The following is an 18,118-nucleotide window of genomic DNA, read 5'->3' on the forward strand; positions in this document are numbered from 1 at the left end:
CTTTAACATATACCAATACTTTTATTAAACTCCACTGCGTGACACAGAAAATATTGACAGCGGTTTCTTTCTGAGGTGAGAGGTTGGGTTTCAGGTGAGGAGAGAAAGATCTTCCTTTTTCATGCTGTTCTCTCCTCTTCCTTTACTATTTACGTTATTTATTTGTACTTGAAAGTCAGCAGCGAGTTATCAACGTCAGGGGATTATTCAGTTTTTCCCCTCACAGTCACAGTAAATCTACTTAAAGTGGATTATTCTTTTTCTGTAGTATTCCAATAGATTACAAAATATTATTTCAAAATTGCTTTTATGTCTATGTCCTCAAATTAGATATTTACTTCTAGGTCTCCATTTTTATGTTCTTTGTTGCATGTTAATTCAGAGTTGCATCTAAGGAAATACCAGATTTCCCTCAGGTTTTTAGATCCATATGTGTTGGAAATTTGATTCATGAAGACGGACATGGCAGTTGGGGGATCGAGCTGTCATCAAAAGAGACCTTTTCAGCATCAGTAATCTGTGAAGAACCCACTGCTTGTTGGGATTTAATTTTCCATGTGAGGGATCAAGCTTTCACTATTGGCTCTTCTCTTTCTCTTTGGAGGGAATTACAGCCTTACCAGTCTTTCTGTTACCAAAAGACTTTACTAGATGGCTGTGCCATGTCAGGAAGGGTCTGGGATGCTGGGAAACAAGATTCAGCCTCAGCTTCTGGCTGTCCTGAGAAGCTTCCTGGAAGAATCCAGCCTGTGTGTCTAGGTGACACTTGTAGCCATCAGAAAGGAGGGGATAACTCACAAGTGCCAAGCAATTCATCTGGCCCTTGTCTTCAGGGTGTTCCTAAGGGATGAGGTTCAAAATGCCACGTGGTAACCCTTTGAAAGTTCCTAGTCATGGGGTGGATTCTCTGTGTGAGCTCAGAGCAGTGTCTGTTCAACACTAGATAGGAAGCATTTCAGTATTTTAATTGATAAGGCTGTTCATGCATGTCCATAGATCATCAGTGCTGTGGCATTCCCTGCTGGACACCCCACACCCCTCTCATGCTTGATCTTTCAAAGCTCCCAACAGAGATCATACCCCAACACGTGGTTGTGATATAACCACAGCATGAGTGGGGAAAAAAACAGAGCCACCCAGGGATGACACACTTCAAGGGCTCGGACCCAATTGCCCCTTTTGGACGAGATGGTAACACCAACACTGAGTGCATAAACCGGAAGATTGTCTGAGACCGTGGACCTCAGAATGACATGGGATCAGAAGTCACCCTGGACAGCAAGGGAGAGTGTAGGGTCACTCACAGTCCAGGATTGTGGTCCCTTATCCTGTCAAAGCAGAGCTCACCCATGACCATCAGGCCAAGCCAGGGAGGAGGAGCCAGGATGAACCTGAGAGAGAGGCTGGGGACCTTCTGGGGAGTTTCTGCCCTAAAGGATATTGCATAAGGAAGGCAGGGGTGCTGAAAATCCTAGTTCACAGAAAGCAGTCATGTGAATGGAATAAGGCCCTGCGGTAACCTTAAAAGCTGCGTCGCAAATCTTTCCCTATGGATTCAAAACGAACAGGAAAAGGAATTCACAGTCCTGGACAAGGATGCCAGCAGGATTCAAACCTAGGTCAGGGGTGAACACGGAGAGCCTAGAGAGGCCTGAGGAGGGAAAGTCCTGCCTGCTTTTAGACCATTTGCAAATGACCTTCCTCGGGCCTTGTCTTCTCCCCGTGCACGTTTTGATCTTTTACATTGTTTTCCCCACTTAGAGTTGATGCAATTCCAGAGATTGAACTAGAAAACTACAAGGTCCTAAAATTTGCTTAAAAGAAACCTCCACAAGAGAAGCAGAAACTATTCCCTCTTCCTCCAGAATGTAGAAAGGCAGCCCCTGCCTGTGGCATGACATGGTCGTGGGTAGTGCTGTTTTAAAGACACCCACATTTCAGTGGTTGTTGCTCTGCCTGTGAAAGAACCTTCAACCTTTAAATCCCAAGAGAATGGGCAGCGGGCTGTGTCTGCTCTGGGAGCAGCTGAATGATACTGAAATGAACTTGTCCTCTGGGTTAGGGGGACTTGGGAGCGTCCCCACTAGCCAGAGAAGGGCCTGTCTCTTCTTCCTTCTCCCACGTACAATAAGCTGATGACCCGGAAGAGTTCTTGATTCAAGGAGAAATGTGAGATTCTGTGTCTCCCTTACATGCCTACAGAAAGCGACAGAACCACACCACAACTCCCAGGCTGTAAAGGGAACAGGACTTTAATACAATATTCAAATATGGCATTTATTATTTACAACACATAACTACTGTCCCTCCCCAATGGGTGATGAAGTGCTGAGGTAGAGATGTCAGGGAGCTGGGATGGGGTCGTCTCTTCTCTCTTGGGCCTCAAGGGGCCCCAGGAATCAGCTTGCAATTCTCCCCTTCCCGTTAGGTGGGAGGAGCCGGCCCGGTGCATCGCAAGCGTCCCAGCTGTGTCCCCGCTGCTGAGGATGCGGCTGTGATTGGCCACTGGTACGGGGCTCGGTGTTGGGGCCTGGGGGCTGAGTAGAAGAGTCGGGTTATCTTCGAAGGGCCTCCCTCAGAATCATGGCCCTGCAACCTGTCCCCACTGCATTGGGTGCTCCAGTCCCTGTGCTCAGTGCTGTCAGCCACCAGTACCCCATTTGTCCCTGCCACATGAGCGATCATTTAGTATCACCTATTTCACAGAGGAGGAAACGGAGTGTCAGGAAGCTGAAGAGAGTCACCCCAGTCACAGGACTGCTCAGTAGTGGAGCTGGGATCTCAGTGCCAGCTGTCCGACTCCCCAAGGCCACGCTTAGCTCACTTTACGGAAACTCTAGGAGTAGTCACCCCAGCCCAGACACTCACTCACCCCTGACCTTGATGGTGGCCGGTTCTTCTGGGCCTTGAGTATTCTGCAGGCCAACTAGGCCTGGGGCTCTAGCTGGCAGGACAGGCTGTAGCTACAGGAGAGAGAGGGACCTGTGAGTCTACCAGGAGCCACACCTCAGGTGTCCCCCCACTGCCTGCCCAGCAGTTGGAGTCTGGGTGTCCCAGAGGTTGCAACACAATAAGACCTGGGGCTGACCAGGGAGCCATAGACACAGGCTATCTGGACTGGCCAACAGGGAGAATCCACTCCTGCCCTCACCCAACTCCTGCCCTGCCTCACCTTTCACTCTCGTTGAGCAGCTTCATGTCCTGGAATCAGGCCCCAAATCGATCCTCGGGCTCTAGGTTGTAATTCTTTGAAGCCACCTGGAGCAGCAGGATCTCCCTTATGACTCGGTATTCCTGGGGCCAGAGGGAAGGAGAGGATGCAGACAGGGCCTGGGTGGGGGATGCTGCAGGGGTCTTGTGGGGGGTGAGATGTGGGGCAGGGGACCAGTCCTGGGAACCATCCTTCCCTCCAGTCCCATCCAGGCTCTACCTGTTCTCAGAAGGGGAATAATCAGCCCCTCCTCCAGGAAGTTGTCCTTGAAGCCATCCTCCCCTCAACCCACCCAACAATTCGATGGATCTCCCTCTTCTCCCTTATTAAACTCTTCCACTCAATGTAAGATACAGGGGGTGGAGCCAGGGACAGTTCTGCCCAGAGGGTCTCTGATTTCCACTTCTTTCCCCTCTCCGGCAGGGAGTGTCACAGTTGCTCACTTCAGTCCTTTACTCAAGGTTGATCTCATTCCCCTGGAAGGCAGACAGCCAGAGTCCATCAGACAGAGCCCCCCAGACTGACTAGCCCTCTATGCCCACCCCTTCTCATGGTGCACGACTGCCAGGTCCCCAGAGGGGGCCGGGCATGCACAGAAAACAGGACTTGGACCTAGGCTGGGCTCTGGGCTCCAGAGGAGGAGGACAGGGGCGTGATGCTGAGGGATCTGGCAGCACAACCCTCTCTGATGACAAACTTGGAGGCTGAGGCCTCAGGCAGAGGGGACTGTTCAGCCACATATGTGCTGCCTGACTTGGGGGGACCCGACATCTCTCTCACCATGGGCAGCATGGGACGGAGAGGCTGAGTCCAGCTCAGATAAAACATCTCGCAGCTTTGCCATCAGGCAGCTCTGAGCTTCCCCAGCCCGGGGAACCAGAATGGGTGTCTCAGACGCAGCCTCTGTTCACTCATCCCTAAGATGGGCCTGATGCCCCAGATCCCAGGGGCAGCTGCAAGACTCTCGTCAGAGAAGTGCCCATTGCTGAGAGCTCAGAGCTCAGTTTGGGGGCTCCTGCATCCCAAGGCTCAGGATCCTGGTCCTCCCTGCCTGGTCCCCATGTTCACCCACCTCGAGATAATCACCCATCGCCAGGTGCAGCATCAGCAGGTCACCGAGGAAAGTGCCAAGATAGGGGACGACACCCTGTCACATCGGGTGAGATGAGCCTTTGCTGTCAAGTCGACCCTCTGCAGACCCTCCCTTGAAAAGTTCTCACCCTCAGCCTCCTGGACCACCCCAGGGTTCCCACGGGGAGCAGCCTAGGACCCTCAGCAGCCTCCCCTCAATTCCTCCTCCCTTCCCAGCCCAATAAAACCAGACTCCTGCTCCTAACCTCCCAGCACCAGCTTCTGGCAAATCACAGGGTATGCGGTCCCCGGCCCTCCCCACAACAACCCATCCTGAACCAGCTCTTCCAGGCCCCCCTCCTGGTCACTTCTACTGGGGGACTCCGGCACTGTGGCACCAGGAGGAAGGGCCCTCCTCTCTTGATTTGAGGCCTCCAGCTGGGAAGGCAGAGCCCCTCCCCCACAGGCACACTCACCTGCTGCTGCTGCTGTTTCTCCTGCACTCTCTGGGGGATGATCTCCGGGGGGGCAAACGTGGAGGGCCCCTCTTGCCAGGGTCGAGGACAGTGTCAGCGGGCCATACTCCCCTCACCCCATTTCTCTCCAGCACCACTGGCCTCCGACCCTGGACATCTGACTCGAGTCAACTGGTAGCAATGCCACTCCATCCTCCAAGGTGTTGTGATTCTAGAACAAGCCCAGCTCCAACTCTCACTCTGAGTGTGAGCTTGGGCTTGTGGCCTGGCCTCCCCAATCCTCTTTCCTCATCTGGAAGGTCTGAGAACTCTAGCTACCCTACAGGTTCTCCTGAGGACTCAGTGGCATATGACTGTCATCGTTGTCCTCGCCCTCACCCCTCCGTGTGGAGCAGGCGGAAAGCTCCCACATTCCTTTTCTCCCTCTTATCACCACCGTATGAGGCCTGCACCACACAATCACCATCCCTCCCTTCCCTGATGAGGAGGCAGAGGCCCAAACAGAGGCAGTGAGTTGCTCAGGGGCCCACAGAGGAGAGGCCGCTTGCCCCTCCCAGCCAGAGGCCCTGTTCCATCGTCCTCACCTAACCCCCGCCCTACCACTGACCACAGTACTGTCCCCTGAGCTCTCAAAGCGTGATCCTGGGCCAAGCCATGGATGGAGACGAAGGAGTGTCTTGGGAGTCTGGTTGAGTGGCTCCTGCCTTCCCCAGTCTCATGGAGTGTCTGGCCCCCGGGCTGGAACAGAGGCCATGCCAACGCCTTCTCCTCCCCAAGGAACCCCTCAGGATACTCTCCTGCACTGAACTCTTTATTTATCCACTCGGGAACTGGACACCCAAGGTGCATACTCTGATCCACAGGGAGGGGAGTGACAGGAGGCTCTGCTTCCTCATTTATGTCAGATCCCAAGGTCCTTTCAGCAGTATCCACTAAGAATCCATCAGTTGCCTAGACTCTTCACATAAGCCACCTGGGGCATATGTCATTGCCAACTGGGCACTCAGGTGAGACTCCTGTGATTGACTCAAGTGACTGCTCTGGGGTCCAGTGGGGAGTCCCAGAATGCACACACATCTGTCTCTGGTCCAGATGTTCAGACCCAAGGAGGAGCAGACTGTTTGTCCACCTGGGCCATGGGAATCTCCTGTCGTTCCCAAACCTGGGGTAGGCAGGGTGCCCTCCACTTTGAGACTTGGTGAAGACAGAAGGAGCAGCAGGGGCCTGGCTTCTTGAGGACAGGTTTAGGCTGAGGGCTAAACCCACCCCAAACACCCAACAGCCTGGAAGAAGCTACATCCAGCAGGATGTCCATGCATGGAAGCCAGAGACCTGCTGATGGCACCAGCTCGGCAACTCCTCCTGGAACAGCCCAGCCAACACCACTGTGTCCCACGACCAGGGCCTCCTGCCCACAAACCGCACCCCGCCCACCCATGGACCAAACAGATCCCTCTGTTTGTTAATCTGGACAAGATAGACATGAATGTTTCAGAGAACGTTCAAGTGAGAAACTATCAAACCACAGAATTTTCAACCCCCTCCTCCCACCCCCCTCCTCTCTTTCCAGACCCCGAGCCTCCACTCTAACTTGGTCATCAGTTTTCTGCTCAAAGACTTGTCTTGGCTATAGAGCTCTTTACGTTTTTCTGAGCTCTCCTGAAGGGAGTGGAAAGAAGGAAGGATAAATTGAGGGATAATGTGAGGGGTCTGAGTGCAAATCCCTTTTCTTTGCAAACCCAAGAGATGCAACCTGCCTGGAGGAGTGTTCTCACTGGGCTCCTCTGAGCGCTAAGGTCTCATGGGACTGGGCGGGGGCTCTCCTGTTGGTCACTGGGGTCTCCATTCCCCAGCTCTACAGAGCACCTCTGTTTTGACCACTTTGAGTTTCAACTGGGCTTAGAGTTCTGTTGCCATAAACACTTGAAAATCTCCAATGTGGCTCAACCCTGGCATTTAGGGAAACTGAGTCCTGAAGCAGAACTGGTGCACTAAGGACCCAGGGAGGCTTAGAGACCCCCCACCGAGGCCCAGGCCCTGTCCCCAGCATTTGCTGCCTCCCAGGAGTTCCCACGTGACTGAGGGGGCAATGGCAGACATATGAGAGATCCCCCATCCACCCTGATCCTCCTATGGAGAGGGGCCTACCCACCGGGAAACATCCGCCCACGTGTTCTTCAGGTGGCTTATGGAGGTTTTCTGCAGACCAGAGATGACAGCGCGGAGCGAGGAGAAGTTCTTCAGGATCTCGCACTCCTGGGGAAGGGAAGAGAATGAGCTGTGAGGTGGGGCGCTGGAGACCCGCTTGCTCTAGCTTCAGTCCCCTTCTATTTAAATCTCCCCTCCTGGATGAGACAGATGCTCAGGGTGCCCCAGAAGGGCACATTTAGGACCCAGAGAGTAACACTCACAGGGAGGAGGATTTTAGCTCAACCTAGGGAAGGAGCCAGGGAGGAAGTGAGCATCCTCCCACTGGGACCTGGAGTCAAGGTCAGCGGGCCCCTGGCAGGAAGGGCCTAGGAACTGTGCAGGGGCTTAGACCACACACTGTAATCCTGGGAGCTGATAAAGGTGGAGAGGGCATTCCCAAGGCTCCAGAGAGGGACTCCACTGGGCCTCCCGCAGCAAACCTGGGCCACCTGGATCCAGTGCTCCACCACCCTCGCCCTGTCCTGGGCCGTCATGCTCGGGTCCCCGAGGCAGGTGGTGACGACGAGGCTGACCACCCTTCTGAAGTGGTCGACGGTGGCCTGGACGGTGGGTGCCAGGTGCTCATTGCTGGGCTTGTTCCTCTTGCCCCAGGTGGAGCCCAGGCACTGAGAGGGCACCACCTTCCGGAAGAGCTCCTGGGGAACAGGCGGAGTGTCACCCAGCCCTGCTACACCTCAGCTCCGTGTCTACCGCCCCCAAAGTGCCGCACAGGGGTCACAGTTTAGAGCTGGAGCTCAGGAAGCTCAGGATGTGGTCTGAGCCTTGTGAGAGTCCCTGGGTTTTCTTCTCTGTCCACTGCGGGCACCCAGCACAGGATGACCCAGGACCCAATACTGGCAGGGAAGGGAGGGGGCATTTGCACCCAGCCCGTCCTGGCTAACTCCAAGCTCCAGACGGTGGCTCAACTAGGCTCATCCCAAGGGGGCATCTTCCACCACCCTGATGCCCCCTCTGGTCCCACTCCGATTCTGATGCACATTCCCCTGCGGCAGCTACAACCACAGGCTCTGTCTGTCTCCCTTGTAGTGAAGTACACCTGAGGTCTCTAATAAATGCTGAGGCTGTTGAGCCTCCTGAGCAGCCGGTTGGGCCACCAGGGACCTGGCTGCACACAGTGAGTTCCCCTCCCCCACTGATGGGCCAGGCCCCACGCAGCTTTCCGTCTCTTCTACCTCATGGAGCCGGCACAGCCACTCTGTGCAGCAGGTCCTGTTAGTGTCCACCTCTACGGTCTCCAGGTGGACAGCAAAGCCTTGGGGGTTCAGAAAGTTGCCCAGGTCGTACGGTTGGTAAAGGGGAGCGCCAGGATTTGGGCCCAGGTCATAGGAGTCCGGATCAGGTCTGGGGCACTGATGGCAGAGGGAAGGCCTGCCCCTCCGCCCTGAGAGCCCAGCTGCTCACCACATCCATCACGGTCAACTGCTCCGCCACCAGCTTAGGAGGGAAGGCGGTGAGGTTAGGCTTCTTCTCACCCTCCTTAATGGCCACAGGTGGAGATGGACTTCCCACTAGAAGTGATGGTCCAGGTGACTCCAGCTCAGCAGCTCCCACTCCTGCTGCAGCCGACGTGGGCCCTTGCTCCAGCTCCAACACTGCTGAGGGAGGGGACGCTGGCTCCAGCGCTAGAGGGGGTGGTATTGACGGAGCTGGAGCCAGCTCTACCTCCACCACTGTCCACTGCCCTGCTTCTGCCGCCGGCTGGAGCTCTGCAGCTGGCGCTGCAGCGGGATAAAGGGAAAGGTTCACCCACATAGCTGACTGTCCACGTGTCCTTCCAAACACAGGAAAGATCCCACTTCCCTTCCGGGAATACCCAGCCTGCAGGCCGCCTTACCCTCTGGCGCTGCCTCAGTGGCCTCCAGAAGCTCACACGGGGCAAGGGAAAGAGGGTCACGGCAGCTCAGCTCCGAACCAGGCAAGGTGACCTGCATGTACATCCCCTTTAGCTTGAAAAAGGGACAGCCCCAGTCTGGTCCCGCCCTAGTTCTGGTCCAAGCCCGGCGTCTCAAGGTCCTGAGTGTGGAGACCCTCTGCTCCTGCTCTCATCTCAGAGCAGCACTGGATGGTGCGGGTGGCCTCGTGCACCTGCCCCTTGTCTAGTGAATGGGTGGAGTGGAAACCATTGGGCAGCTCCTCGACGACCTCCTAAGTGGAGTTCTGCAAAGACTGCCCGGGTGCTGGGCCAGAAGGAATCAGGGGCTGCTTGCACACTGCCACTGGGGCCGACCCCCAAGAGAAAGTCTGCTCCTCAGTTCAGGCACAGAGGGGCATCCCTGCAAAGAACTATGGGAGGGAAAGAGATGAAACCTCTAGGGCTCGGTAACATATGAGTAGAGGAACTCACCTTCTCATGCTGCCAGCCATGACGCGGGGTACGGACATGACAGACCCACCAGGCTTCCAATACCTAACAACCTGATCCTGGCTGAGAATGACCCGCCCCTCATGCCCTGCCTTTCCCTCTCCACACAGACACATGCACACACACACGAAGAGGTGCAAGGAGTGTCGGGCTGATGAGATGGGATCACAGTTGTGCCCTGGCCTGCACTAGCCTTTCCTGGGCTGCCCTGTGTTACCTTTTGCTGCCTCCTTCCAGACACCCAGAGGCGTCGGGGATGAGGGCTGAGCCAACGTTTTCAACGACCAAAAAGATTCTCTTTCTGGGCTTTTTTGAGCCCCGCTCCTCCAAGAGATCGGATACAACAACAAAACATCTTTGTCTGTTGACTGTCTCCAGTCCAGTGGGCTGGATGGGGGTCTGTGGGTGCTTGGTTACCAGAGTTCTAAGATCTGTTGAGGTCTATGACCAAGGAAGTGAGGTTATTTTTCAAGATTCCATTACCTGGGCCACTTCCCTCAATCGGACTTGTCCAGAGCTGCCCCCTGCCCCCGGGCTGCTCACCCTCCTCCCCCATGTCATCTCCTGAACTGTACACAAGGAGCCCACACAGCCCTAGCCACAGCTCCCTGGAAACCTCACTAGAGTCCTAGCTTTGGGAGACAGAGATGAATGCAGATCTCCTTTTTCTTACCAGTTCTGCATCCTGGGAAAGTCACTGTGTCTCTCAGGTCCTCCTCAGTCTCCAAATCGGCACCATGGGGATCAGGCTAGAATCTACTTCCTAGGGGCGTCACCCAGTGTATATGAGATAATATCTATTACCCCTTTGGGCTGGTGTCACATGTACCTAAGGCCCAAACTTAGAGGTGGAAGAATAACAAGGAGGGGTGGGAGATAGCACAGACCACTCAGAACAGGCCTTGGTTCCAGGAATGTGATATTGGGACAGTGACTTCCAGCTTGGCCTCATTTTCAGGTCAGCATCATGAAGGGTTTAATACTAACGGAAATTCAGATATTGCCATACTGTGGCATAAAACCATTCAATTGTTTGCTGCTTTACGTAGAATGAGAGCCAAGTGACTCATCTTGGCTTATGAGGTGGGCAGCCTCCACAGTGGTACCCAGTAAGCCCCACCCATGATATAGCCATCCCTGTGAAAGCACTAGGTGGTTAGTAACTGGCTTCTGAACATAATAGCAACTAAAGTGATGGGATGTTTCATCTAAATTTTAACTAAAAATGTCTCTCACTTCCTTTTACTCTCTCTCTCATGTTCCATCCCTCTCGCTCTCTCACTCTGTCGAATCCCTGGAAGTGAAGAATCAAATACTGGTGTTTTGGTGCTGCCCAATATGGAGGTCTATAGAGGGGAGAAGCAAGGGAGTGCCCAGGCCAACAAACAGAAAGAAACTCAGGCTCTCAGTCCAAACTGAACCCTGAAGGCTGAGAGTGAACTTGGGGGCCAGTATTCTTCTAGTCAAGCCTCAGTTGAGGCCACTGCCCCAACCTGTTAAACTCATTGAGGCAGAGGCGCCCAGCTAAAACGTGCCTGATTGCTGATCCACACAAATTGTGAGATAGTCAACATTTGTAGTTTTGAAATGCAAGGTTAGTGGCAATAAAGTCAGAAAGGGAAAGGTAACTGACACAGCCTACCAGGCCCTGGCCCTACCTTCCACCCCAGCTCCTGTTCTCTCCTCTCAGCCTCCCTCCAGCCGCACTGGCCATCTTTCTAACCTCTTCTGGCCAAACTCACTTCTGCCTGTGAGACTTAGGACTAGTGGTGCCATCTCCGTGACACACTGCTCCCAGACTCATGCAGAGCTGGATCCCTCTTGTCATTCTTGTCCCATCAAATGTCACCCCAGTGAGGCCTTTCAGACCCTCCTACTCAGTGACTCCCAGCCCTCCCTCACAGCCCCCTGCTGTGTTTCTCTACAGCACTTGCTCTTTTCTTTCTCATGTCTTTGCTTTTGTCCCTTTCCCCTCTAGACTGTGAGCTCTTGGCAGGCAGGGACCACTTGGTCATTTTCATCCTACACTTCACCCCACCAGGGCACCTGGCACAGGGTGACTGTTCAGTGCACAGCTGCTGAATGAGTACATGGGAAGCTCTTGCACCCCTCCCCCTGCTAATGACCAACTTTGATTGTGGAGATGAACACTAGTAATAGGAGGTACAAGTTGTTTCTGAGGCAGGGGAACAGCCAGAAAGACTTCTGTTTGACTCATCACTGCTCCAGGAGCTCTAGCAAAGTTCAGTGGACCCTGTGTAAATTCCAGGTTTACAGCAGAAGGACTTGATGTATATATATTATGTAATGGTTACCAAAATAAGTTTAGTTCACATCAATCACCAAACAGAAATAAAACATTTTTTCTTGGGGATGAGAAGTTTTAGCATCTACTCTCTTAGCAACTTTCAAATATACCACACAGCAGTGTTAACTTGCACAGTGCTGTATATCAAGTATATCTCAATACAACCGGAAAAGAAAAAAATCAAAAAACTCACTGGCCACCACTGACACAAGAGGCTACCCACCCCCTGGTGTCCAGCACTACCACTGCAACCCAGGGAGGAACTCCACCAAAGAGAAAGGAACCTTTCTCCAGGTGTCCTCAAAGCAGAGGCTCTCCGGGGTCCCAGGCTTAAAGGAGCAGGACCTGTTGGCTTCGAGGGAGTGGGAGCAATCTCGGGAGCCTACTTTCCCCCACTCTTGCTGTCCCCCACCAGGTGTCCTCTTCACTCCTGAGGCATCCTAACCTCCCCCAGGACAATGATTCCCCCTACCTCCAGATGAGGACCTTGAGGTTCCCACAAGAATTACTCTTCTCCCTGGACTCTGGACTTGGTGTCCAGTGCTCTGGCATCTTCTTCCTTATCCACAGTTCTCATGTTTCCAAGCCCCCAAGCCGCCTCAGTTCTAAAGGATCTCCAGGGGGTGGAAAGCATTTACTCAGGGTTTCAGAGCACAGTAGGTCATCGACAGAGAACCCAATCCAACAGACATGTTGTGAGTGCATGGAACACTTGGAGTCACCCACTGGATGCACTCCACTTTATACAGGAGGACCCTCACTGAGGTCTTCTCTCCTCTTCCCAATGCCTACACAAGGGGCAGGATGGGCTCATCACAACTCTGGGTGACCACAGAGGTGGACTGCAGGACCCCAGTCCTGTGCTCCCCAGGCTGGGCCAGGGATGGGTCTGGAACAGGTAGAAACCTAGGAACCTTACACATTCCTCTGCCCATCTCTGGGGCCCCGGGCATGTATCTAGGAGAACAGATGTTACTGCCCCGTGGGAGAGTTGCCTGCAACTTCTCTCCCTCCTGCCTCTTGTCACTTCCCCGGTGTTGGCTCTTTCTTGACTGCACCTCCGTGGTCCCCACATGAGAAGTCAGTGAGAGTGGGTGTGCCTGTGCACATGCGATGATGAGGAGAGGAAAATGACCCCATATGGAGAGGGGTGGGCAGCAATCCCCTAGGATCTTAATGCCTCTCATTGCCAAAGGAAACCTGAGGGAAGGGGTGGAGCCTTGGCCAAGGAAGTTGGAGCTCTCTCTAGTCTTCAGGACTCTGACCACCTCCTGTGGTCTGGGACAGTACTTGTCTCTTTCTGGGCCAGTTTGTCAACTATACAGTAAGGGGTAAAATGTGCAACAGTACAAGCATGTGCTCGGCCAGGACAAGTCATCAGGCCCCATAGATATATTAAGTACGTTTTAAGTGTATTGAAGACATTAATATTGCTGTGCAATCATCACCACGATCCATCTTCAGAACTCTTCTCATCTTGCAAAACTGAAACTCTACACTCATTCATGAAAAACTCCCCATTCCGCCTCGCCCCAGCCTCTGACAAACACCATTCTACTTTCTGTCTCTCTGAATCTGGCAATTTCAGGAATCTCATAGAAGGGAAATCACACAAGGTTGTATTTTTGTGACTGGCTTATTTCATTTAGAGTAATATCATGAAGGCTCATCCACGGTGTGCCATATCTTAGAATTTCCTTCCTTTGTTAATAATGAATAATATGCCATTGTATGTATATTCCACATTTTGCTCATCCATACATCCCTGGACTGATACCATAGCCAGGCCCAAAACCAAGCCCAAAATAAAATGGGGCCCCAGCCAGATTTTTATCAACGGTCTCCTGGAGACTATTTTCTTAAACCATGTCCCATGTGATATTTACTAAAGATCTAATCTTGGGCTGTGAGTTGTTTTTCAGAAACTCCGTTTTTCCTCCTTGAGCAAATTTCAACAGCTTTGAGCCAGTGAGACTACAAGACAGCCGGCAAGACTCAAACCGCTACTGCACAAGTGACTGGCGGATAACCTGGGAGACCAAGAACTCCCCTGCCGGTCATGTTAAGAACACCACCTTTTGAACATATGATGTATGACAGAACATTAAAATCTTCTGCACTTGCACAAAATGCCTAGGACTGCCCCCAACCTTCCCGCACCCGCTCCTTTTTCCTTAAAAAGCCCTTTTCAACAGCCCATCGGGGAGAACGATTTAACCTTTGTCTTCTGTCTCCTTGCTGGCCAACTTCGTAATAAAGCTTTTTCCCTTTATTACGAAGAGTGGGTAGCCCATGGTTGGCTTAAGGGGTGTTTGGGCAGTGAGCCCTTCGTCAGTTACAATACTTGTGTGGTTTCCATGTTTTAACTATTATGAATAATGATGTTATGAACATGAGTGTTGAACTATGCATTTGAGAACATGCTTTCTACTCTTTGGGGGATATATACCCAGAATTGGAATTGCTTGATCCTATATATTTTTTATTTGTTTTTTAGAAATTGTTATATTGATTTCTACATCAACTATATATTATATATTCCCTCCACAGTGCACAAGGGTTCCTTTTTCTCCACATCTTGGCCAACATTGGTTCTAGTATTTTTCTTCTTCTTTTTTTTTTTTTTGGATAGATGCCATCCTAATTAATGTGAGGTGGTCTCTCGCTATGTTTCTGATTTACATTTCCCTAATGATTACTGATGTTGAGCATCTTTTCATATTCTTATTGGTCATTTGCAGATATTCTTTGAGGAAATGTCTATTCATGTACTTTGTTCAATTTTTATTTAGGTTGTTGTTTGTTGTTGAGTATAGGAGTTCTCTATCTATTCTGGATATTAAGCCCTTGTCAGATACATGGTTTGCAAATATGGTCGCCCATCCTGTGGGCTGTGCTTTTACTCTGTTGATAATGAATTTTGAGGCACAAAAGTTTTTAATATCCATGAAGTCCAGCATGTGTATTTTCTAATTTTATTGCCTGCTCCTTGGGTGTCATATCCATGAAATCATTACCAAGTCCCATCTTGTAATGATTTGTCTTATGTTTTCTTCTAAGGGTATTATAGTGTTAGCTCTTACCTTTAGGTCTTTGATTCACTGGGAATCAAGTTTTGTATACAGTGTTAGGTAAGGGTCCAAGTTGATTCTTTTGCATGTAGATATCCACTTTTTCCAGCACAACTTGTTGAAAAGACTTTTCCCCATTGAATAATCTTGTCACCCTTGTCAAACAATTTGATCGCATGGGTGAGGGTTAATGTCTGGGCTCTCAATTCTGTTTCCATTAGTCAATATGTCTGTCTTCATGCCATGACAATGCTGTTTTGATACTGTAGATTTGTAGTAAGTTTTCAATTAGGAAGAATCAGTCCTCCAACTTACTACCTCCTTTCAAGATTATTTTTGGTATCTGGGCTTACTTGAGATTCCATAAGAATCTTAGGATGGGTTTTTTTCTATTTTAGCACAAAATGTCCTTGGGATTTTGATAAGGACTGCACTGGATTTGTTGATCTCTTTGGATAATGTTGACATCGTCAGAATAAGGAGTCCTCCAATCCATGGTGAGGGGATGTCTTTCATTTCTAGTAGTGCCAGGTGGCTGTTCAGGTTGAGGGGGCGGCACTCCTTGAGGTAGTAGTGCAGAAACCCACAATGAATGAATGCATGTATCTTTACACATTAGTTTTTTCATGTTCTTTGGATAAATACGAAGCAGTGGAAGAGCTGGATTGTATGGTAGTTCTAGTCTTAATTTTTTGAACAATCTCCATACTGTTTTCCATAGTGACTGCACTAATTTGCACTCCCACCAGCCGTGTACGAGAGTTCCCTTCTCTTAACATCCTCTCCAACACTTGTTTCCTGTGTTGTTAATTATAGCCATTCTGATAGGTGTGAGGTGATATTTCATTGTAGTTTTGATTTGCATTTCCCTGAAAGTTATTGATGTTGAACATCTTTTCATGTGCCTGTTGGCTATCTGTATAACTAAATTTAAGTCCACAATTCCATCAGTCAATGCCCCTTGTTTAAAGTTATTTTCTGTTGACATACTATTAATACGTTATTATGAACTACAGTCCCTAGTTTAAGGGTCACTCTTTGTGTTGTACAGTTCCATGGGTTTTGACACACATATAGTGACATGTAGCCACTATTACGTACAGAACAGTCTCACTACGCTAAAAATCCTCTGAGCATCAGATTAGCTCTTAACAGCTTTTTAAAATATTAACGATTGTCAGAATAACTTAAATTTTTACTTTGAAAAGTGTTCCACAGGTGCTAAGTTGTGTTAGTCTCACTATTATGATCACTATTAGAAATAATGAAAAAAATGAACCCCTACATAAATAGCAAAAACCATAGAATTTTAAAGATAAAAAGGATCTTGAAGATTAGGAAATCTCATATTCCTCAAGACCCTGCCCTCCAGTCTCTCAGCTTTCTGTGTCATTTATCTGCTGACTCTGCTGAGGAGAAAGAAATTGATAAAGAAAAACAAAGCCAAAAACAAATATTGGTTCTAAATATTCCTCTTGAGCCCAATTTAATCAAGCACGGCTTCTTTTTTATTGCCTATTTGCATCAGGAACATAATTACTAGCTAGAGCCTAATTGGAGAACATTCATTATGAATGAAAGATGTCATATCTAAGAATAGAATGGAATTCACTGAGGCTTTATTCTTGGGACATTTGTAGGATTAAGTCAGGACACACTGTGAGAGTAATAAATAAGTTCTGTATATTTTTCTTCTCCAAGACCATGGATTTCAGCCACACTTTATACCCATGTACTTTGTAACAATGAAAAACAATTAAACACTGACCTTGAATATTTTGCCCTCAGATTCATTAGTCTTTAAAACATAAATTGAGCAATTTAAATGTAGATGACTAAAAGACTATGGAGACTTCTAGAATGTCACATTAGGTCCTTTAGAAGTGAAGAATTGACTTTATAAAGCATTTCTATTCCTTCTTATACCTTGACAATAGTGCTACTGTGACTCTGTTTTAAAGAGGATAATGGCGGGCTTTACTTTAATTTGCACTTTTTTTTTTAAAGTACATTTACTTAATATTTCTCAGTCTCTTGAAAACTTTTATCATTAAGCTCAACCTTCATTTAAATCAGCAGACCTATTAGGTGAAGGCGACATGAACATTTACTTGCAAACTCCTCAGAAAATTACTAATTTAACCTTTACTTTGGACGATCCATTGTAGAACTCAAACTGGATGTATTCACCAGCCACCTCAAAATGGCTCTTAACTATGTGTTCGTACCTTTACCTGGGAAGATATTATCTGAGGGTAATTGTTCTTCCCACTTTCTTTACCTCAAACAGCAATACTTCCAAAATTTTAAGGAAAATGTGGGCAATTTGGTGAAAACTAAGTGACTTAAGTTTGTTTTAGCATGCCAATGAAATTAAGAAAATAAGTATTTTAATTATTATTGAATTTAAAAATCAGAAATGAAGAAAACAAACTTTGTCCAAAGACATTTCTGCAAGTGAAATCCTCTGAGAAACTGACAGCTAGCCTCCCGTTTTAACCACTAAACCATAAGAAATGTAATACCATGGGCAAACACTTGAGAGTCATCACCTACACGCACCCCCAACACCATCAGGGCCACAGATCAGGGGAAGGAGTCAGGGTAGGGGAGACAGCTGCGCACTCAGCATCCTTCCTTCCCGGGTCAAAACTTGGTCCCAGCTGCTCGCTGTCTAGTCTTCTGGGGAAGCAGAGAATTCTTCTGGGGACACGACACACATCGGGTGTTAAGGATGTTGTGGGAGGTCAAGATTTGGCCATCCTAAAATATATCTCTTTACCTTGATTGTTTTCTCTGAAGGACATTTGACCTCCCCCACTAACTGCCTAAAGAATTTGACATGGTGGCTCCTTCCTGGAACAGATCTTCTAGCATGATGGCTGTAAAGATAATGTAGGATAGAGGTTACAATAGGAAAGGCACCAAGCCCCTTTTATCAAAAACTCTGTCTCTCCCTGACCACATTATCTATAGATGACCCTGAAAAGAATTGTTCTCCTGCCCTCTGAAGTCCCAGGCCACTACCCACCCCCAACACGTTCCTCGCCTTTAGCTGTAATACTTAAGCAAGCAGCTTAGACAGAGGGATGAGTTGCTCATTTCTGAGTTTCTCCCATGTATACATGTTATTAAACTTGGTATTATTTTCTCCTGCTAACCTGTCTTGTTGATTATTTGGCCAGCCATAAGAACCTTAAGGAAAAGAGCAGAGGGAGATTCTCCCTCTCCTCCCGACAATGTCATTGTCCTTTTTTAAACAAATTTTAGATCATGTCACGTGCTTCTCAGGACAGGATGAGCCACCTCAAGGGAAGACAGATCTTCTCCAGGAGCTGAAGGTCATCCAAGGAGAGCAGAGTCGAGGGCTGCAGAGCGCCACTGCTCTCCATCTCAGGGACACGTCGG

The 18,118-nt window shown here is 49.6% G+C and overlaps 1 protein-coding gene across 2 annotated transcripts; it reads right to left on the reverse strand.

Annotated features, from left to right (window-relative positions):
* Positions 1-2,331: 2,331 nt before the first annotated feature.
* LOC131419431 (ral guanine nucleotide dissociation stimulator-like) lies at positions 2,332-8,748 on the reverse strand. 2 transcript variants are annotated; one of them, XM_058564505.1, is made up of 8 exons: positions 8,371-8,748; positions 7,389-7,604; positions 6,911-7,014; positions 4,284-4,358; positions 3,655-3,687; positions 3,173-3,294; positions 2,873-2,963; positions 2,332-2,537 (listed from the first exon to the last, which is right to left on the reverse strand). In XM_058564505.1, exons 1-4 carry the CDS (start codon positions 8,719-8,721, stop codon positions 4,316-4,318), a joined length of 714 nt encoding a protein of 237 aa, XP_058420488.1. In that variant the 5' UTR covers positions 8,722-8,748; the 3' UTR covers positions 2,332-2,537; positions 2,873-2,963; positions 3,173-3,294; positions 3,655-3,687; positions 4,284-4,315. The 2 variants fall into 2 exon arrangements, with proteins under 2 accessions (XP_058420488.1, XP_058420489.1); XM_058564506.1 differs by lacking the exons at positions 2,332-2,537; positions 2,873-2,963; positions 3,173-3,294; ... (2 more) ...; positions 6,911-7,014; positions 7,389-7,604 and adding an exon at positions 7,651-8,201.
* Between the last annotated feature and the right edge of the window lie 9,370 nt (positions 8,749-18,118).

The sequence above is a fragment of the Diceros bicornis genome, chromosome 21 (genome assembly GCF_020826845.1).
Source record: "Diceros bicornis minor isolate mBicDic1 chromosome 21, mDicBic1.mat.cur, whole genome shotgun sequence".
Lineage (NCBI taxonomy): Eukaryota > Metazoa > Chordata > Mammalia > Perissodactyla > Rhinocerotidae > Diceros > Diceros bicornis.

Coding starts and splice junctions, on each gene's coding strand:
- LOC131419431 (XM_058564505.1), bottom strand. CDS start 8,721: ATGTGGGTGAACCTTTCCCTTTATCCCGCTGCAGCGCCAGCTGCAGAG. Junction 7,605..8,370: donor AGTTGACCGTGATGGATGTG/GTGAGCAGCTGG, acceptor CCTGTTCCCCAG/GAGCTCTTCCGGAAGGTGGT. Junction 7,015..7,388: donor ACTGGATCCAGGTGGCCCAG/GTTTGCTGCGGG, acceptor TCCCTTCCCCAG/GAGTGCGAGATCCTGAAGAA.